This window comes from Camelina sativa, chromosome 15 (genome assembly GCF_030686135.1).
Source record: "Camelina sativa cultivar CO46 ecotype springtype chromosome 15, ASM3068613v1".
NCBI classification, from domain to species: domain Eukaryota; kingdom Viridiplantae; phylum Streptophyta; class Magnoliopsida; order Brassicales; family Brassicaceae; genus Camelina; species Camelina sativa.
In genome coordinates, this window is record NC_141894.1 from 14,205,246 (window position 1) to 14,224,988 (window position 19,743).

The window sequence follows — 19,743 nt, forward strand, 5'->3', positions numbered from 1 at the left end:
GACAATGAAAATGACAAGAAAGAATATGAAAAATAAGAAAATATTGAATAAAAAACACGAAAACATAGGTGGTAGCGATCAATTAAATATGAAAACGAGATAAATTCAAGATTACAAAATTATTTCGTTTTTCTAGTGGTCAAAGAAATGGTTTAGGATATGTGAGGTCATCAGTTTGATTCGCCTTGCCTGGACGTCGAGTTAAATTCATGATTTTTTTTTATCTGATTTGAATGTATAACACAACTCATTTTTATATTTTTAAAAATTGTGTATCTGAAATTTAAATTTTTATTTAATACTAATATAATTTATTTTTATAAGATAATATTTCATTACTGTTATCAATCACATACTTCCTGCATTTCATAATATAAGATGTTTTAGAGAAGATTTTTTTGTTTCATAATATAAGATGTTTTCAAGTTTCTATGCTACTTTTAGATTAGTTTAATATATTTTATTATGCAGTTTTATTTATGATTGGTTGAACATTTTTAAAGTGATCATTTCTTATATTTTGAAACAGAGTGAGTATATATATTTTTCATCAAAATGTATCAAATAAACTCATGCGTAGGTTCAAAACCTAGTATTACATAAAAGTAGGTTTTATTACTAGAATAACACGTTGAAATTTTCAACTTACTAGAATAACACATAAAAGTTTGCAAATTACTTCTATACTTAAGTTGTATGTTTTATTACGTTTTATGCCATTTATAATTAAATTTATCTTCTAAATAAAAGATTGTTTCCTTCATCGTGTCACCTAATCTCATTTCTCTTCTTCTTCTTCACTGAGCTCTCTACAGCGAACGGAGCAAATTCTTTAATCCTTCCCTCTTTCTCTCGCTTTTTGGTTTTTCAGATCAAGAAGCTTTCTCCAAGGTTAGTTTCTTTCTCAATTCGTTTTCGTTTTTAATAAAAAGATTTGGTTTTTAGAACTTGAGCTCTCTAGTCTCCTCCATCTTCTTACCGGAAATAGAAAGAAAAAAACAGAGGAAACTGGTTCCAATAGCAGGTACTGTGTTAATTTTAAAACCATACAGTATGATATTTTTGATTCTCTGTAGTTTCAAAGGTTTGATTTTTGTCTTGTGGCTTTGCGTTGGAAGCTTAAAAGTCTTGCTTTCTGGGATTTTAGACCTTTTAGCTTCTCACGGTAATTAATTACTCATATTAGCTCAACGAGATCTGTTTCTGGAATTGCAATGGTTTCTAGAGTTTAAGATCACGACTTTTGGATGATTATGGCAGTTGTAATTTTTTTTTTTTTAATTACAGCACAAAGTTTTTGTTTACCTCAAGTCATTGGTAGTATCAGATTTATATGTTCTTGATTTCTCAGGATGAGATTAAATTTTTTATATACTCTGTTGTTTTTTTTACTTTGCTCTGTTTGATTCTGTTCCGGTTTAGTTCCTTTTGTGTCAAAACTGATGTTTTTGTATTATGATTAGCCTAAACCTCTTGTTGATCTTCTTCATTTATATAACAATTTTTTTAATGCTTCTGTTAAGATTGACTCAAGCCTCACCATTAGCTTCTGTTTCTTCTTCTTTACCCTGACCTGTTATGTATTAGTTTGGATTCATTGTTCTGTCAACATTTAACTTTGATTCCATTTAATAACACCCTTTTAAATTCTGCAGGTACGTATATACACATACAGGTCTTTGTGAAAACATGACATCTCAGCTGAAACAATCTCTAACCAAGAGATACGGCTCTCTTGAACTGTGGGAGATCATAGTGATTGCTCTATTTGCAGGGTTCATTGTAATCCTCGCCATTTCAGTATGGCTCGGCTTCCGTAAAAAATCCAAGAGATCTAATGCAACAACTCTTCAGGGTGGGAGGTTAATCCATTCTTTGATTCTTACGATTTGTTCCTCTGAATTTTTTGTTAGTAGCTGAGTTCTCCTTTAGATATTTTTTCGATCTGGTTCACGTCTTTCTTCGATTAGGGTTTTGATTTATTTGCTTGAATTCACTTATAGATCTGTCTCCCCTGTAAAATGTTAATTAGGTATGAACAAGTTTTTTTTATTTATCTCTTTTGTAAAAACAGAGAAAACAGAACAAAAACAATGGCAGCAGCAGCAGCAGCAACATCAGCTTCTTTGTTTTCAATTGGATCTTGTTACACCACAGTCTAGCTCCTTTACACCACAGTCTAGGACACAAGCTGTGAACTTTAACTCAATCCCTAGTTTCACCCGTCTTAGATCAACCTCACTCATCTCTGGATCTGATTCTTCTTCTTCCTTGACCAAGACTCTCCGCGGTTCTGTGACTAAAGCTCAAACCTCTGACAAGAAGCCTTACGGATTCAAGATCAATGCTTCTTACAATTTGTGTATGCCTAGTCTATAGATTAACGAGTTCAGGTTTAGCACTTAAGAGTAAGATGATCTTGTGGCTATTTAGAGTTTAGGAGATACGATTGATCTGGGTAGTCTCGTAGAACGAAGCTAGACTGAGTTCAAATTGAGATAGTGATAGGAGAAGGGAGTTTGAGCATATATTAGTCTGCTTGGAATACATTGCCAATGTTTAGAATCTGAAATCTCCTCATTGGTGCTCAGAAGTCTTACTAACCTCTAGCTTCTGTTTTCACTCTATTTCTCTGCTTCCGTTTAAAACAAACACACAAACCCAAAAGAGCCAATAAGCTAAGATGCATTGTTTAGACTGTTCTTTACATCTTCTGTGCACAGAGCTGAATAAAATCGTTTTAGCACTCAAGCTTTTGACTTGGTATATGCCATGAAGACCAACATAAGAGAGTTGGAGGGATGGTTGAAGTGGTGATTGTGATAAGTGACTTGCTAGAGACAACTCATCATTGCAGCAGATCATTCGACGGCAAAAAAAAGGTTTGTTTAAGTCTCAACTAATACAATAGCTCATAATGAGATGTAACGTATGATTGGCTGATTTTTAAAATGTTGGATTTTCCCAGGTTTTATACTTTGACAACTTCTCACCTTCCCCTGTTCCACATATGGTTTGATCTTGGTCAATCTGTTTTGAACTTTTAGTGTCAGTCTCTTAAATTTCGACAGGTTTGACCAAAGATTTTGTTGTTGTTGGTGTTTATCTTTCTTATATTTTCAGCTATGTCCCTGACCTTGCAAAGATCAATAGCAGGCCTAATATTCTCCTCTAGTGACTTGGACTTCCATGGAGATTGCTTATCGGTTCTTGGCTACACGTAAAGAGTCAAAGAAAGGGAAACTTTCTTTTTTCGGTGATCCTCTTGCCTTTCTTCTCTAGTCCACGCCCATTTCTTTTGATCCAGGCCCTTCATTTCATCAATACAATCCAGGACGTCCATTCAACCCTAAAGACATGAGTATCTTCTCAGCCACCATCGTCAATGCTCCACCATCAATGCCAAACAGCTAGAAACTCCAACGTTCTCCTCCATTACTTCGCATATCTAGTTTCCTTTTCTGCGTATTTTATGACCGTTTGGTTCAGCATTTTGTATGGACGCATTTTCTAAGTAATAAAAAACACGGTTTGTCGTTTGCTTCAAAACATCGTCTTGTTCTTGTGTTTTTTTCTAAGTGTGTCTGGTTTCCCCTCACTTGGCTGATTCGTTGAGTCTTTTATCTTTGTGCGAATTCTCCTTAGATAAAGCCTCAAAACCGGTTACTCAATTCTCTTTCATCACCACCACCTCGACACTTCCACAAGTCGTCTCGTACTAGTGTGCTCACAAGTGCGGTGTGAGTCCATTCTTGTAACACTCCCTCGCATTTTCAAGGAAATCAAAAAGTTTGTAGGGTACTCAATCAGAAAGTTTGTGACTCCATAGTTGTCCAGTTGTACTCTCGTATTCATAGTTGAACTTTTGGATTTTTTTTGTATTTCCAGTTGGACTATAATATAAATTGTTAATTAGTAGTTGACCACAAAATTTATCACTATTAATTAGCTAGGGTTGTATTTCCATTTCCGGTGAACAACAACGACAATATTAGTTAGGGTTGTAGAAGAAGATATGTTGAAGATGACTACAAAATTACAATAATATTGTTCATTAAAGCGGATTTATGGACCTACACTAAGCAAAAGAACGTTATGTACGTACACGTTTATATGTACGTACACGTTCCATTTTAGGTTTAATGAACCCAAAATTACCATAATATCCTTGTCTTCTACCTCTAACATACGACTAAAACCCTAATTTCCCCTGCCTCACTTTATTTTTTCACGACTTATGTCTATTTTTTTGGTTTCACTTGAGGAGTTTTTTACTCAACTATTATAGATTTTCATCTCAACATCTAATTTCTAAATCAAAAACCTATAAAAAGTGAGTTATATAGATTTCCGAAACGATATCTTGCTCTTCCATGGATGAACCCAGAGGAAAGATTTCCGAAACTAAGTAGGAAAAAGACGTTTGCTCCGGCCGATAAACAGAACACGATTGATGAATCTGCTACAAACTTTATTACATGAACACCATTAATCGGAAGAACAGCAAACGTGTTTAGATCTATCCCCAATAAGTCTATCGCAACGCTAGACTGTCTTTGCCAGCTCAAACAAATTCGTATTATTCTGGTAAGACTTTACAGCTATCAAAAATGCCTACTAAATCTACCACAGACTAGAAGTCTACCAATACACTACGAAAACTATTGAGAAAAACAAACAAAGTATACCAAAAATATCTGTAAAGGATGAGGTCTGTCGCATAAATCTGTCGCAACAGGCCATTAGTCTACCATAAATATCTTTGGGGTCATATTGACTGTTGAAGGTGTACGTCAGATATTTTTGGTACACTTAGTTTTTGATACACATATACGTCACTGATAAGTGTACCAACACTACAACTAAGTGTACCATCTACGTTGACCGATAAGTGTACCAAGACTACAACTAAGTGTACCAAAAATATCTGACGTACACATTTAATCAGCCACCTATATAAATGTACCATCAAAGAATCGGTAGACTTTCTCCCAGTTCCCAATATTTTTTTTTTCACTAATGGCATTAGCCGTAATAACGTTTTTTCTCAACACTAGTTTCAAGGGTAGTATGTGTACAAAGTTTATTCTAGTAATTACAAACTATTTTGTGCTACTTTTGTAATAAGGAAGCTTTTATGTAATATTCTAGTAACTCTCCCTATATTAAATTACTCATAATATAATAACTTGCTTTTTAAAAACCAAATTTACAAAATTATGTCTTATAATGACATTCAAGTTTTGATATAGAATATACATTGTTGAAATAACTTCACATACGTAAACTAATACAACATATTAAAATTTTATTTTAAAATATAAAATATACAAAATTTTGTATAAAATAAAATTTAACCAGTGTTATAGCACGAGTACTTATCTAGAATCATTAACAATATAAAACTTACAAACAATGTGTCTTTTTTCAAGCCATCATATTTAGCATATGATTTTATTCTATTATGTTTTATCCATAAATTTTTTAAAACAATCACATAAATTATATTTTATATAAAAATTACAATATAAACAAAATGAATTTCAACCCGTGCTATAGTACAAGTCTTAATCTAGTTATTTTATTAATTTGGAAGAAGATATTATCTAACTTCAATATATCAAAAAATACTTTTTACAAATTTACGGTGGTAAAACGAGAACACAATAAAATATTTATATTTTATTTAATTATAACAAGCATGTAGATAATAATGTTATTGTTTTATTTGATACAATTTTGGTAGAGGATAGATGTAGAAAAATTCATTGCTCATTTTGCTTTACTGTTTTAGTATTTTATAATACTTCTATGTGACGGTTAATTGAATAAATATTTTGAGCAAAAAATATAATAATTAATGAAATTGAGTCTATTTAAACTGACAATTAAATATGCATTGAGGTCAAAGTATCAAAATCAATATATATAAAAAATGTCGGTTATTTGAGAGACTAACAAAACAAGTATATATGAATGTTTAAATTAAGATGTGGTAGAAATTGATGCATCCCGATGTACCTACGATTTTCTTCAAGTTGTTCGTTTTTGCGATATAAAAGGATCTGAGAAGGATATATATAGTGGTTGTGCGATTGAGTGGGAAAAAATAGCGTTGAAGGATAGAGAGTATAAAAAAGTCACATGAATAAATATTAGTAGATAAACATTTACTAATGAACAACGATACCATTTGTTTTTTTAAAAAAAGTTTGTTATACAAATTGAAAAAGTAAAATTTTGATTATTTTTTAATAAATAATGGTCAATTAATAAATCTAGTTAATTTTTATGTAAACAGGAATATGATTATATGTGTGGTAAGTTTTTAAAAATTAAACATGCTCCTAAGTAATAAAAGAGTTTGAAATAAAAAAAAATAAAAAAAAAAAATTAGACGCAAACTTTCAGATCTGGTTTTGTTAACAGATGTTGTTTTGTTTTGTAGCCCCACAACAGTTTTAAGTAAATTTCTGCTATCCGCTCCTATCAACGTTAAACATGATGTAGTTCGTAATGCCCAAAGAAGCACTAATCCCAATGTGATCATTGGTCAAGCCATCGAAATATTTGATGATCAGTTGGAGCATATGAATAGAACCGTAGTGAGTAAGAGGCGCTCATCTCCAATCTTAATAGCCTTGAAACTTGAAAGCAAAGTTGAGTCCTATCTAACCGTTGTAGGGAATCGTGTTTGGAATCTGAGAGGATGAAGAAAAGAAATTTTGTGGTTCAAGAAAGGATTACTATATTCTTTTGTGGTTTTTGTTTTTTTTTTGGTTTTGTGAATGTACTACTTTTATTCAGGTTAATCTATGAAAATTTTAAAATCTATAAGCAAACTCAAGATTTATTTGGCAAAGAAATTAGGAATCCAAAGCGTAAAGATCACACACAATGTTTATATGACTTGGATTATGCAACAAAACTTTCAAAACACATTCTAAACTACTACACACAATCTTGTTCTAACTAACATGTTTAGAAAATATCAAAAATTCCTTCAAGAAGACTCTCACCTATTGCAAAAGATCCAACTAAAATATACTTTATTTAATATAATGTTGTAAACCATTATATCACCATGCTTTAACCTTATATGTTTTCAAGTATGTATTGCTTTTAACATTATCCAGATTGAAATATATAAATTATAATTGTCCAACAAATATTAAGACGAAAAACTGAAGGTATTAACCGATTTGTTAAAATCAATATTTTTACCACAAATAGTAATTTTTCAATAAATTAATTTTATTTTTCTCCAATATACCTATAGTATACATATTTTTATATATATACACAAGATCATTTCTTCATTGTTGGCTCCACTATTGTAAAACTCAATTATCAATTCTAAAATCTCAGTTTAGACATATAAAATTCTAGAAAATGATAATACACTGAGATTGACTGTACAAAAATTGTTGTGAAAATGACATTCATCAGTCAAAGTAAGTGATAGTTATCTAAATCACTGTAATTAAAATTAATTGTACAAATAATTTGATTATGCAAAAAGTTTTCTAATTTGATGATGAAAATAAAATAAAATTTAACACACAAAAAAATCATTGATTAAAAAGTTACAAGAATAGTTAAATCAACATTGTTGAATAATAATACAATTATCATTCAATGTCAAAATCTTCAAACTCAGCATTCATCATTTTTGCTTAGAGACTAATAATAAGACTTGCTCTTCCTCGTGGTGGGTGGGTTTCATCAACTTTCTTATGAACAAGAACTTGGTCCGTGTTATGTCCATGGCTGCCAAAATTTAGGTCAGGATAGTTTCTATGGTTCAAGGAATGCAACCAAAGAGCCATATTTCCATATTTTGGCTCTGTAGCGCCGATATGAGAATGAATATATATGCTTCAATTTGAATGCTTCAGCTTCTTCTTTGTATGCTTCCATTGACACTTCCTCATGACTGTCTTCAAAGTTTTTGTTATAAGACGTGAAGAAGCATTCGTCGAGATAGAGTCCAACTTCTGGGGCCATTGGTACAGTTATATCCACATCCATGCTGAAAGCAGTCTGGATAAGTGATTCAGAAGCACTATTCCTCATGATTGCAACAGCAAGACCCATCATCTTACGAATCTGATGTAGCATGAAGCTTTTGCCTAAGACTTGACACTTGATAAAGTCAATACCATCAAGATTGATGACAGTATTAGCAGTGAAGGAGATGACGTGACGATGCGCAGCCGGATCATCTGCTTTCATTCTTGTAGTAAAGTTATGAAAATTATATGATCCAACATAACAACTCAGTAGTATTCTACTGAACCTTTCCTTCTCCTTTTCCCCGTAACAAAACTTGCTCTTTGCCTCAGTCATTTTGATCTTCTCAGATGAAGTTGTATTCAATTTACAACTGTCTTCCTGTATCTTAGCTACTCCAACATCTACTGAGCTAAATCAGAACTCAAAGCTTCAATCTTGACGTCAGTTCTTAATGAACTAGACTTGTTCGACAAAATGTGTGACTCTGAACATTCAATGATTTTGTAACAAAGTTGGTTCCTTTCCAATTACCCACAACATTAGTATGTATATTGAGAAGAATTCACTTTACCCCCCCCCCCCCCTTTTTATTTATTTTTCAATAAAAATTTGAAAAACGAAAAGAGGTGTGATGTAACTCTGTTTCAGGAATCTTACGACCTCTCTCTGAGCACTCAATACACTTAACATAAACCTCGCCTGAACCTAAACTAGCAATTACCGCTTCTCTATCACGATGCGAGATTGGATCAAGAGCAAACACAGGAAGCAGATACACATACCTTCTTTGATCGCAGAACTTCTTGGAACTAAACGACGGCATAACATGCTTATAACCAAAGATCCTAATCTGATTAGGGAGATTCGAATTGAGTTTAGACGCTCCACGAATCCAGGAGGATCAACGTTGAAGTGACCTGAAACTACTTGTCCCACAGCACTCACTCCTTTATCGGTTCGTGCAGATCGTGCGAAATCGTACAGTTTAGGCTTTGCCTCTAATGGACTCCGGTACAGCTCCAGCGAGGAACAGAGCTTCTTCGAGCTTGCCTTCAATGGTTTTTCACGCTGGGATTCTTTTGCATCCCTTGGTACCCTACACCCCAAACGCAAAGATTATAGCAACTTTTTTAGGCTCCGTGCTGCCGCCTGTACAAGTCTGTTTTGTTGTCATTACTGAGAGCACGGCATTGGTGTCCCTCAGATTTTGGTTCCTCAAATATAATAAGATTATTTTCAGAGTTTCTTAAGTTTGGTACGAGCATTAGTGATGTGATCGTATGACAGGAGCTCGGCCAAGACGACCAAGACACGTTGGACGCGACCGAGACGCCTGACCAAGACGCACCGGATGCGGCCAAGACGCCTACTTCGAACGCGGCCAAGGCACCAACGATCCTCAAAGGAGCCACAACACGATCAAGGAGCTCAGCAAAGGCGGCCAAGCAACGGATCAATCTCTTTGTCCGATCATTTGTCCAGCATCAACCGTCCCATGAAGACCTCGAAGGTTCTGTTCATTTGGTCTTCACTCTTACCCAAGAGTGAAGACAACAAAGTTACGTAAGCAAGGATTTGTACTATTTTTCCTTACCCCGGATTTTTCCCATTGGGTTTACCGGAGAAGGTTTTAACGAGGCATTGAGCTTGGTGCAAAACGACCTAAGGCTAAGTCGCTTCCCGCGTCAAGACCAAAGGCGGTTATCTCTCTTTACTTTTATCTTTTGGTTTAAATTGAACTTTGGAATATTCCCTTTGGACCGTTGAGAGTTTTATGTTGAAATTCTTAGAGGCGACGTGTTCCATTTACAAGGAGAACACGTCTAAGGACAAGTGTGCGGATCAATATGAATCCGCGTGTCCCTAAGCCCTCTCTTGACCTAAGTATTTAAACCCTCTCTTAGCTCTTTGTTCTCCTTAGACTTGAATGAAAATAAAACTTTTCCTCAAAGAGAGATTCTTTGATCTTGTCTCCTTCCTTTCATTAGTTCAATCCGGGATTGTCTAAGTGAGAGAACCCTAGCTAACTTCGAACTGGGTTTGTTGCTAGCTAGCGACCGTATCAAGAGGCGAGCCAAACCTCTTGTGTCGTCATTCAATCCATCTCCTTTTCCATCATTCCATCTCTTATCGCTTCCACCTTCGCATCTTACCAAAGCCACACTTAGCTGTTTCCGCATCCGTCCGACCCGATAGAGGCTTCACGACCGTACTCGCAAACGGCTCGTTGGAATCTCGCCATTTTCCGTTTCCCTCGTTTGAATCTTCCCTAGATTCAAAACCTCAAAGCTTGTCCGCGGAAAGTTTTGCGTGTCAAGTTCTGTCCGAAGACGTTCCCTCCAACCGTTCCGCATCCGCGACCTTTCAGTCACATCAATTAGTGTCCCTCACAATTGGTCCCCTGAATAAAATAATAATATTATAAATTTTAAAAATTAATTATTTCAATAAATATGTAAAAAGATATTAAAGTTTTAATTAAAATAAAACATATAACATTAACTTGAAAATTACAAAGTTAAAAAAAAACTTGAAAAAAAAAACAAAACATACAATTAAAACGTTAGAAATTAAAAACATAAAACATACAAACATCAAAAATAAAAACAAATATTTTATTCAATTCATAGAATTTTTTTAATTAATCTTCATTATCTGGAAGATGTCCAAAGTTAGTCCAAATATGCTCAATCAAATCTTCTTTTAACCGTTCATGGCCTTTTTTATCCCGAATTTTTGTAAGACGAGTAATCGTAGTGCTCATATTTGAACCCAAACTGGCTGCACCGACGGTATATGTTTGATCCACATCTTCTCCGTGTTGAAATTCAGAAACAATGTTTCGGAAACTGTATGTTCCTCGTTCATCCTCGACAATCATATTATGGAGTATTATGCATACTCTCATAACATTTGCTATTTTGTATTTATCCCATAAACGAGATGGATTTTTAACAACGGCGAATCTAGCATGCAAGACTCCAAAGGCACGCTCAACATCTCTCCGCACAGCTTCTTGTTTTGTAGAAAAGAGAGAATTTTCATACCTTGTGGAAGCCGGATAGATTGTATAAAAGTGGTCCATTTGGGATAAATACCATCGGTGAGATAGTACGCCAAATTGTACTCCCTTCCGTTGACAAAGTAGTTGACCTCCGGAGCTTTACCGTTAAGAATGTCCTAAAAAACATTTGATCGATCTAGAATATTAAGATCGTTCATAGTACCTGGAGCTCCAAAAAAAGCATGCCATATCCAGAGGTCGTACGAAGCTACCGCCTCCAATATGATTGTAGGTTTTCCGGTTGATCGTGAATACATCCCTTTCCAAGCTATTGGACAATTCTTCCACCCCCAATGCATACAGTCAATGCTCCCAACCATCCCGGGAAATCCACGTTTTTCATTTTCATAGAGTAGTCTTTCTAGGTCGTCTGGTCTGGGACGTCTTAGGTATTCATCGCCAAACAACAGGATTATTCTGGCGGTAAACTCATGCAAACATTTCCGAGCTGTTGAACCACCAATTCGTACATACTCGTCAACTGAGTCGGACGTAGTACCATATGCCAATTGGCGAATTGCTGCAATACATTTTTGTATAGGTGATAGACTAGCCCGTCCGGTTGCATCATGGGATTGATGGAAATACTCGACTTCGGTAGAGAGACGTTGCACAATACGCATGAACAATGGCTTGTGCATGCGAAACCGTCGCCGGAATAAATAGTCCGGGTATGTTGGAGTATCACTGAAATAATCATTCCAAAGATTATTGTGGCCTTCTTCCCGTTTCTCGGGATAAAAATTTGTTTCTTTGGCTCTATTGGTTCTTGAATGATATTAGAATTTTCGGGAAAATTATCAAAATAAGCATCAAAATCATCATCCATACCATCTCTTTGGTAGTGATAATGGTATGATGAAGATGCCATTTAAAAAAAAAAAAAGTGTAGATCTTGTTTTGTTATTGAGGAGAAATCGAGTAAAAAAAAGAGAAGTGGAGATCTTGATTTCGTTTGTTTGGTTTTGTGTTACAAAAGAAGCATATATATAGGAAATGATATGACAAGCTTTGTGGTTACTCAATCCGTGACTACCACAGTAATGATCCGTGACAAAAGCAATGTACCAGAGTTGATGTTCACGACTATATAGTAACGATCTGTGACTTCAAGTGTTGATATTTTCGGAAACAACAAGCTTACAAACAGATTCCCTGTCCTCAGTGTCCTCAGAGTATCTATCATATTGATATGAGGAATCAGGCTGAGAGTAGCTGTAGTCTTGGCCCATCTGATTTATTTGAAACATATAGACACAGAGAACAGATTGACATAATCAGAAACACAAGGAGAATTTAACATCGTTCGATAATAGATTAATCATACAAAGTTGCATCTTAAGCCGAGTTGATAAAACAAGAACAGACATAATTGAATACATAAAAAAACTAAAACAGAAATTCGAACTTAGATACTACCAAAATCATACAAAGTTGCATCTTAAGTCAATACATCAATCTCAGAAATACTGAGCCACTATCTTATCCTTGATAACTTGATCAGCTTCACTAAGTGGCTCTGATTTGGCAAGAAGTGTGTCTAGTATGCCAAGCTTCTGTAGCTTCTCCTTTTCAGCCATATCCACCTTCTTTACTTCCCACATGCTCTTGTACTCAGCAATAGTCTTCCCCTGAGCATTGTTCCTCCTGGCCTTTGCAGCCTTGATACCTTGAGGCCTTTTCTCAAAGTCTTGCTCAGTGTGGGTTGACTCGGATTGTGAAGCTGCCGCGGATTGTGAAGCTGCCTCGGATTGTGAAGCTGCAGCAACTGGTTTCCTCTTTGTTTTGACTGAAGTTAGAAGGGTTGTTAATAGCGTTAAGGTTCAGCCATTTCTGCTCAAACCTTAACAAACACTAGCAATGCTCCATTGTAAACTTCGTCTTATAGTCAGAGAAGTAGATGTGAGCCACCTTCAGCACATCGTTCTCAGAGTGTCCACTACTGTTTATTCTCTCTGCAGCTGCATAAGCCCCGTAGAACTTGTTAGTGAACTCATTGATCTTGAACCACCTCTGCTTACAGTTTATGTTCTTCCCCTGTTCACCATTGGCTATAGCATGAGGAGTCTCTACATAGTATTTGTTAACCCTTTGCCAAAAGCTTCCTCCTTTTTGTTGATTTGCAATAATCAGGTCCTTTGAAGTGTTCAGCCACGCACTGATAAGAATTTCATCGTCAGCCGGATTTCGTTTCTTCCTATCCTTCCTGACAGGTGTCTCTTGAGAAAGAGGTACATCCTGGGACTCTTGAGAGCTCCAAGGAGGTATTTCATAAGCACCATTGTGGTCAGGTGGTGGAAAACTCTCATAAGGAGAGTTTTCTTGGTTAAGTGACTCTCCTTGACTGTTGAGAAGCTCTAAATAACTAAAGGACTGACTGAATGGATTGTAAAAACTCATAGGAAGAAGAGTTTTAGATGATGAGGAATCAGAAATGTTGTTGGTTTACCAAAGAAGAGAGATAGAAGATGATGGAGAAAGATTGAAGGCTGGTTTGGTGTTTAAAAGGTGAAAAGGTATCAAGTAATAAGTTACCATTCATAATGACCTATCCTTCAACTACCTAGGTCTAATCACAATTTATGACAACTTACACAACTACAAAGAATTCTAGTATCCCATTAAATTCATAGAGGACATTTCTAATGCTATCCTTTATACAAAGATCAACTATACAACAACCAAAGCATTTCCAGAACATGATTCCACCAAACAACAACCAATGGACATTTCTGATGCTAATGGATTCAAGTATTTACCTCTGACTCGATGATTGTTGCTACTTCTTCTGTGATTTCCCGTTATGTGTTGTTTTCTTCACGTGACGCTGAGGAAACTCATGAACAACAAACAATTGCAAGGTTATACTCAGTTTAACATAAAAGAATCAACATAATCCAAACAAACTGACAACAATCTTAAGTCAAAGCAAGAAACTGAGACACTCAGCTAGCTAAACAAAGAAACATAATCCAAAAACCTATTTCGAACCAAAACTGAGACACTCAACTATCAAAACCCAAAACATAATCGAAATCCCTAAATCTCATAAAAATCAGAGTAAAAATTTACCTAAACCCAGAGAGTAAACTATCCAAACAAAGCGACTAAACTATCGAATCCCATAAATAATATCTAAAACCCTAAATCGAGATTACATCAAAAATACTAAATCATCTAAAATCGCAAACGAATTTGGAACACAAATCTCCTTTCAATTGGAACCGGCGGATAATCTTCTAGATGATACAAAATACGGATGAAACCGCTGGCGTTTGATGAATCGCCAAACGAATCACTGTCAAGATGGAGAGAGTCAAGAGAGAGACTCGGAACTGCTCTGGACGGACCGATTTTTGGGTTCGTCCTACCCAAACAACACCAACCACACAGACGTTGCCACGCGTAACGAAGGACGAAGCAAAAACGTCCCGTTTGGAGGAACGTTTCTTCTATAATCTTTTTATTTCGAATTAACTTTTTAATTATAATACTGAAGGACGCAGCAAACATACATTGCTGCACTTACTCTGAGTGGTGGTCAACATTTTCGAGCTTCTTCTGGTCTAAATCTCAATCAGAAACCTCGTACCGGGGAAAAAATTGTTGGTTCTCAGACTCCTGGGTCTCCATTATTGTTGACGAGAGTTCGATGAACTCTGATGAAAAAAAGTTTACCATTCAATAAAATTTGCATCATGTTTTACAAAATAAAAAAGAAAGACGACCAAAGCAAGATTGTTTGAGCCAATCTAACTCTGGGGACCCATCTAACGCCTCTACGATGTCCAGCATATACTCAGGCTTCGAATATGAGTTGATACGACCCTTAAGAGGATAGCGATCCGTTGCAAAAAGACGCGGTGGAAGATGTCCATCGTTGGTTTCATTGACAAAATCTCTGTGTATAGACAAAACACGATGGACTTAATATATGCTTGTCCATCGACAAAAAATAGAGAATATATGACAGTTCCACTTACCCCACAATTGGGTCAGCAGATTGGAGATTTCCCCCCTGACCATCCGGAGGAAGATGTCCATCGTTGGTTTCAACACGGTCTGATGTCGAATCTGGAAGATCTCTGTGTAGACAAAAGAATATGGGAATTAGTATATCGTGGTCCACCAACAATATGAGAGATTATATGTCGGTACATCTTACCCCACAATTTGGTCAGCAGATTCGAGATCTCCATCATTTGGGTCAGCATATTCGAGAGCTTCCACAAATGTACTTTTGGTAATAAGGACAAAGTTGGGCGAAGGGACCACAGGAGGAGGATCAACGTTGTTCTCAGCAGGGGGGGACCTCTGTGTAGACAACACGACATCGACTTTAATAAGGTGGTCGAAGGAAAAACAAAAAGATGATAGGGTCTCCAAAAGGAAATTGGGTTACAACTTACGAAAAAACTGGTACAGGAGAATGGAGAGGGTCTCCAAAAGTACTTTCTTCTGGAATAAGATTAAAATTGGGAGTCGAGCCGACTGCTGCCGGATCTGCAGTCTTCTCATCGGCGTCATCATTTGTTTCCATTTCCGGGGGTAGGCCACCGTTGAAGTTGCAGTTCAATCTGTTGGGAAAAAAAGTGAATCAGCAATAAACAAGAAGGATAGTATAAGATAAACGAGAATTGAAAAAATGGTAGATTAAACTAACAAGTTCCGCCGCCCGTAATTAGGTTTAGACATACAAACTCTGGCGATTGGAAAAAACTGGGGAAGAGAATAAGTGAGAGAGAGAAGGGTTCGAGAAATAAAGACCAAAAAAAAAAATTAATATCTCAATATTAATTGTCAGACGAAAAGACAAGACATACACGGTTGGATTTTAAAAATTAAAATGTTTAGTTTCGGCGGAAAAACCAATAAATCGAAAACGAGGGATATATGAGTCTTTTCTTTTGTTTATTATGGTACATCATAAAAGGTCGAGGGGAATGTCGTAGAACCCACAAAATTAGTTTGGAAATGTGGCACATTTCTTAAAAATCTCTTAATTAATTTCTCGCAACTCTTCTTTGCTAAGGAACCAATAAATTATTAATCTCCCAACTGTGTTGAATAGATCTTTTTCTCTTATCTCTTCTCTTTGTTTGATAAAAACTTCAATCATCCCGAGATTTTGTTTTTTGTATATCTCTCGATCGATTCTACTCCTAAAGGTTGAAGCTTTATCTTGTGGGTTGTGTAAAGTTTCCACCTTTTCGTCGTCTTCTCTCAATCGTGTCTTATTTGAATCTGTGAGAAATGGGGCAACAGCAATCAAAAGGTGAATTGCTGTATCAGCAAGTGAGTTATGGTAACTCAGAAGGGATTCGAACTCTTCGTCGAGATGGTGCAGACCTTGAGGTTTCTTCCAATTTCTGTTAATCAAATTCTGGTTGCATTAAATCGAAATTTAGGGTTTTTACAGGGGACACACAATCCTGTTTTGATTTCGTGTGTGTGTGTTTTTTTGGGATTGTAGTGGATGGATAGAGAAGGGAAAACTCCATTGATCTTGGCTTGTATGAACTCGGAGCTTTATGATGTTGCTAAGACTTTGATTGAGCTGGGCTCTAATGTTAATGCTTATCGTCCTGGTATGTCTAAAGATCTTCCCTTTTTCTCAAAATTGGTTTATTTGAAGTTTGTTGTTTATGCCCAAATTGAACTTGTCGGTTTGTAGTTTGTATACGAAATAATGGAGCTTGAGTAGCTGAGTCAATCCTAAGTTAGGATGTCGGTGACATTGTATGTTGTGATAGTCATTGAAATAACTTTTTCTAGTTGCAGCTAGTGGAATGTATTTAGAGTTTGAGACCTTTTTGATCTGTTAAGAGGTTCCATGATTATGTGATCATCAGAAAGAAGTTTTAGTTTTAGAGTGTGATTGAGCTAATGTGGTCATTTTTTTTTTTATCTTCAGGTCGTCATGCTGGGACTCCTCTGCACCATGCTGCAAAAAGAGGTCTTGAGAACACTGTTAAGCTACTTCTTTCGCACGGTGGTAAGTGTTTGTCCTCTTTTACAACTTGATCAATTTGAGTTTTATAATTTACTTATGGTGTCTTTTATCTCATTTGGCGTATCCCATTTTCTTGCAGCAAATCCACTTGTTCTTAATGATGATTGTCAGACACCACTTGAGGTCGCTAGAGTCAAAGGGTTCAGCAATGTCGTACGTGCAATTGAGGTATGTTTGAAATACCTGTTTGATTATCTCCTGGTAGCCAACTTGTGAAATACAATTAACCTTTGTGGATTAATAGTCTTTTTAATTGTGGATTCTGTAGAGTCACATCTGCTTGTTCTCTGGTTGGATGCGTGAATTTTACGGCCCTACCTTTCTTGACTTATTTGCTCCGCAGCTTCTTTCAAGAAGAGTGTGAGTATCCATCCCTTGAACTTCACCCTTATCTTTCTTTCTTGTCATGGAAAACTCAGTTTCTTTTCACTGAATTCTGAGGATTATATTTCTGTTATGCACATGACTATGAATCTTCTTTAAACCTGTTGATTTGCAGATGGGCAGTCATCGTACCAACTGGTTCAAGAAACGCTTCAAAACCTTTTAAGTTGGAGCTTGTTGTATATGCTAGTCTGCAGGTATATGATCATCAATAGATATCAATAAATTCATGACGTCTAACTTTCAATGTTTTCATATAGCTAATCTGTCTATAAAACTTGTATGATTTAATCAGGATGCACAGCCACGCACAGTGATGCCTTTGTGGAAAGCAAACTTGGAAGAACCAAAAGGGAAGCAGTCCGATACTTCAGTGATGATTGTTGATAACTCCACAAGTAATTTTTCCGGAACTTTAATTATGCTGTTGACAATGCAACCTCTAGTTTTGTGGATGTTGATTGAATTTTATTCTGGTGGATAGTCCCAAGCCGCAGGAAGAAGAAACGAAGGGCCTGCGCCTCCCACGGGAGACGTGGGCCTCAAGTAGTTAGGCGTAAGTCTACCCTGTTTAGTTGCTGACAACTATCCTTAGTTTGCTTAAGAATTTTTTTGACCTCCATGTTTTAATGTGCCAAAATTGATGTATCTGTTTTAACTGTTCTTGCGTTATAAAATTATTTTTTCAGTGAATAGAAACATCTGATCTTGTCTCTTTTCCTTACAGAAACACGTCTTAAACTCGCACCTTCGACTGAAGGTGACACACAACAGCTAAAGTGGTTTTGTGATGCTTGTAAAGGGATTCCACAGGTAATGTCGAAAATAACATCCATTAGGTTTATTGAGATTTCTTGTTTCGTTTCTTCCTTATTAAAACTTGCTTGGAACATAAAACACACAGCCTATGCATCCACCGGTGTTTCTCCAAGCAGAACCATCTGCTCCACCACCACCATCAGAAGATGAACTAGCCATGGCAATGAACGCCTCACTTCATACTACTACGAGTGACCCATCAAATCTCAGTCACCATTCCATCAGCCAAGCAAGTTCCTCATCCGGTCCAAGCTCATCAACCGCACCTCCTCCTCGCTCAGGAAAAGCAAGCGCCTTTGATCACAATAGCCATGGAATTGGCATCGTCCTAGAATCTTCACCATCAGCTCCTCCATTGACAGATGATGATATAGCAACTGTAGCAGAAGGTCCGGTTCATTACCCATCAATCGATTCAACACCCGTTGATGTCCCATCAGCTTCAACAGATACTGAAAGGAAAGAAGACGGGAGCACTGGAACGTGTACGATATGTCTGGATGCTCCATCTGAAGCGGTTTGTGTCCCGTGTGGACATGTCGCTGGATGCATGTCTTGTTTGAACGAGGTCAAATCCAAGAAGTGGGGATGTCCCGTCTGTCGTGCCAAGATCGATCAGGTTATTAAGCTGTACCGTGTCTGAAAATAGACAGGTACAACAAACTCCATGAGAGTGTATCTATCTTTCAACCATTGTTTGAACTATCTCTATCAAACAACCAAAATCAATTCCTTATTTCTCATAATCAAAAGCGAAAACAATATGTTTATGTTTTGGAACTGAAGAAACAGTCCCTATGTTCTGTATATATCGTTTTGGCCGAAAGGAAGAATGTAAAAAGAGTGTTAATATATTTTTGTTTCTCTCTATTTTTTCTCAGATTTATAGTCGTAGTTACATTCAAAAATTACTAGTGAGCTAAGGTCTTAAATATAAAAACTCATCCCTCCTCCTTCTTCCCTCTTTCCTTTGCTTTAGGCTCTCATCTCAAAGGTAGAGTTTATGATTGTTCAATTAGATGGTGGGAGCTAACGTTAATGCTTCAACTCCTGGTAAATTCAAGATTCTTTACTTAGTTCTCAGAATTGGATCTAGAGATTTTTTATGTATTTCCCTGTTGTCTATTCAATGACTCCAACAGCTTCAGCTTCATTTATAATGATGGAGTCATTAATCCCAAGTAAGGATCCCTGTGCCATGAATTGTTGTGAACGTGAAAGTGTTTGGAGTTTGGAGTTTGAGACTGGATCTGGTGGCAGACAGTGAAATGTGTTTGGAGCTTAAGCAGCTAATGTTGTCATTTTTATTTTTCTCTTCAGCTCCACATGACTACACTCCTCTGCAACAAGCTGCATTGAGAAGTCTTGAGAACACTGTTAAGTTACTTCTTTTGCACGGTGGTAAGTGTTTGTTTGTTATAATATTTTAACAACATGAGGTTCACTA

General features: G+C 36.3%; 2 protein-coding genes and 3 pseudogenes across 3 annotated transcripts; 2 read left to right on the forward strand and 3 right to left on the reverse strand.

Annotated features, from left to right (window-relative positions):
- Positions 1-749: 749 nt before the first annotated feature.
- LOC104746818 (uncharacterized) lies at positions 750-3,549 on the forward strand. Its single transcript, XM_087489472.1, has 5 exons — positions 750-891; positions 989-1,024; positions 1,656-1,855; positions 2,075-2,882; positions 2,969-3,549. The coding sequence occupies exons 3-4, from the start codon at positions 1,690-1,692 to the stop codon at positions 2,377-2,379; spliced, it is 471 nt and encodes a 156-aa protein (XP_087345598.1). The 5' UTR covers positions 750-891; positions 989-1,024; positions 1,656-1,689; the 3' UTR covers positions 2,380-2,882; positions 2,969-3,549.
- A 4,127-nt stretch (positions 3,550-7,676) lies between these two features.
- On the reverse strand, positions 7,677-9,190 carry LOC104748476 (uncharacterized; annotated as a pseudogene).
- A 1,690-nt stretch (positions 9,191-10,880) lies between these two features.
- LOC147926627 (uncharacterized) lies at positions 10,881-12,266 on the reverse strand (annotated as a pseudogene).
- Positions 12,267-12,540: 274 nt separating this feature from the next.
- On the reverse strand, positions 12,541-15,620 carry LOC104748477 (uncharacterized; annotated as a pseudogene).
- Positions 15,621-15,901: 281 nt separating this feature from the next.
- On the forward strand, positions 15,902-19,164 carry LOC104746819 (putative E3 ubiquitin-protein ligase XBAT35). 2 transcript variants are annotated; one of them, XM_010468348.3, is made up of 10 exons: positions 15,902-16,435; positions 16,554-16,668; positions 16,995-17,075; positions 17,173-17,261; positions 17,362-17,453; positions 17,593-17,674; positions 17,773-17,875; positions 17,962-18,033; positions 18,205-18,290; positions 18,382-19,164. In XM_010468348.3, the coding sequence occupies exons 1-10, from the start codon at positions 16,334-16,336 to the stop codon at positions 18,937-18,939; spliced, it is 1,380 nt and encodes a 459-aa protein (XP_010466650.2). In that variant the 5' UTR covers positions 15,902-16,333; the 3' UTR covers positions 18,940-19,164. The 2 variants fall into 2 exon arrangements, with proteins under 2 accessions (XP_010466650.2, XP_010466651.2); XM_010468349.3 differs by lacking the exon at positions 17,962-18,033 and having other exon boundaries at positions 16,002-16,435.
- Positions 19,165-19,743: the final 579 nt, after the last annotated feature.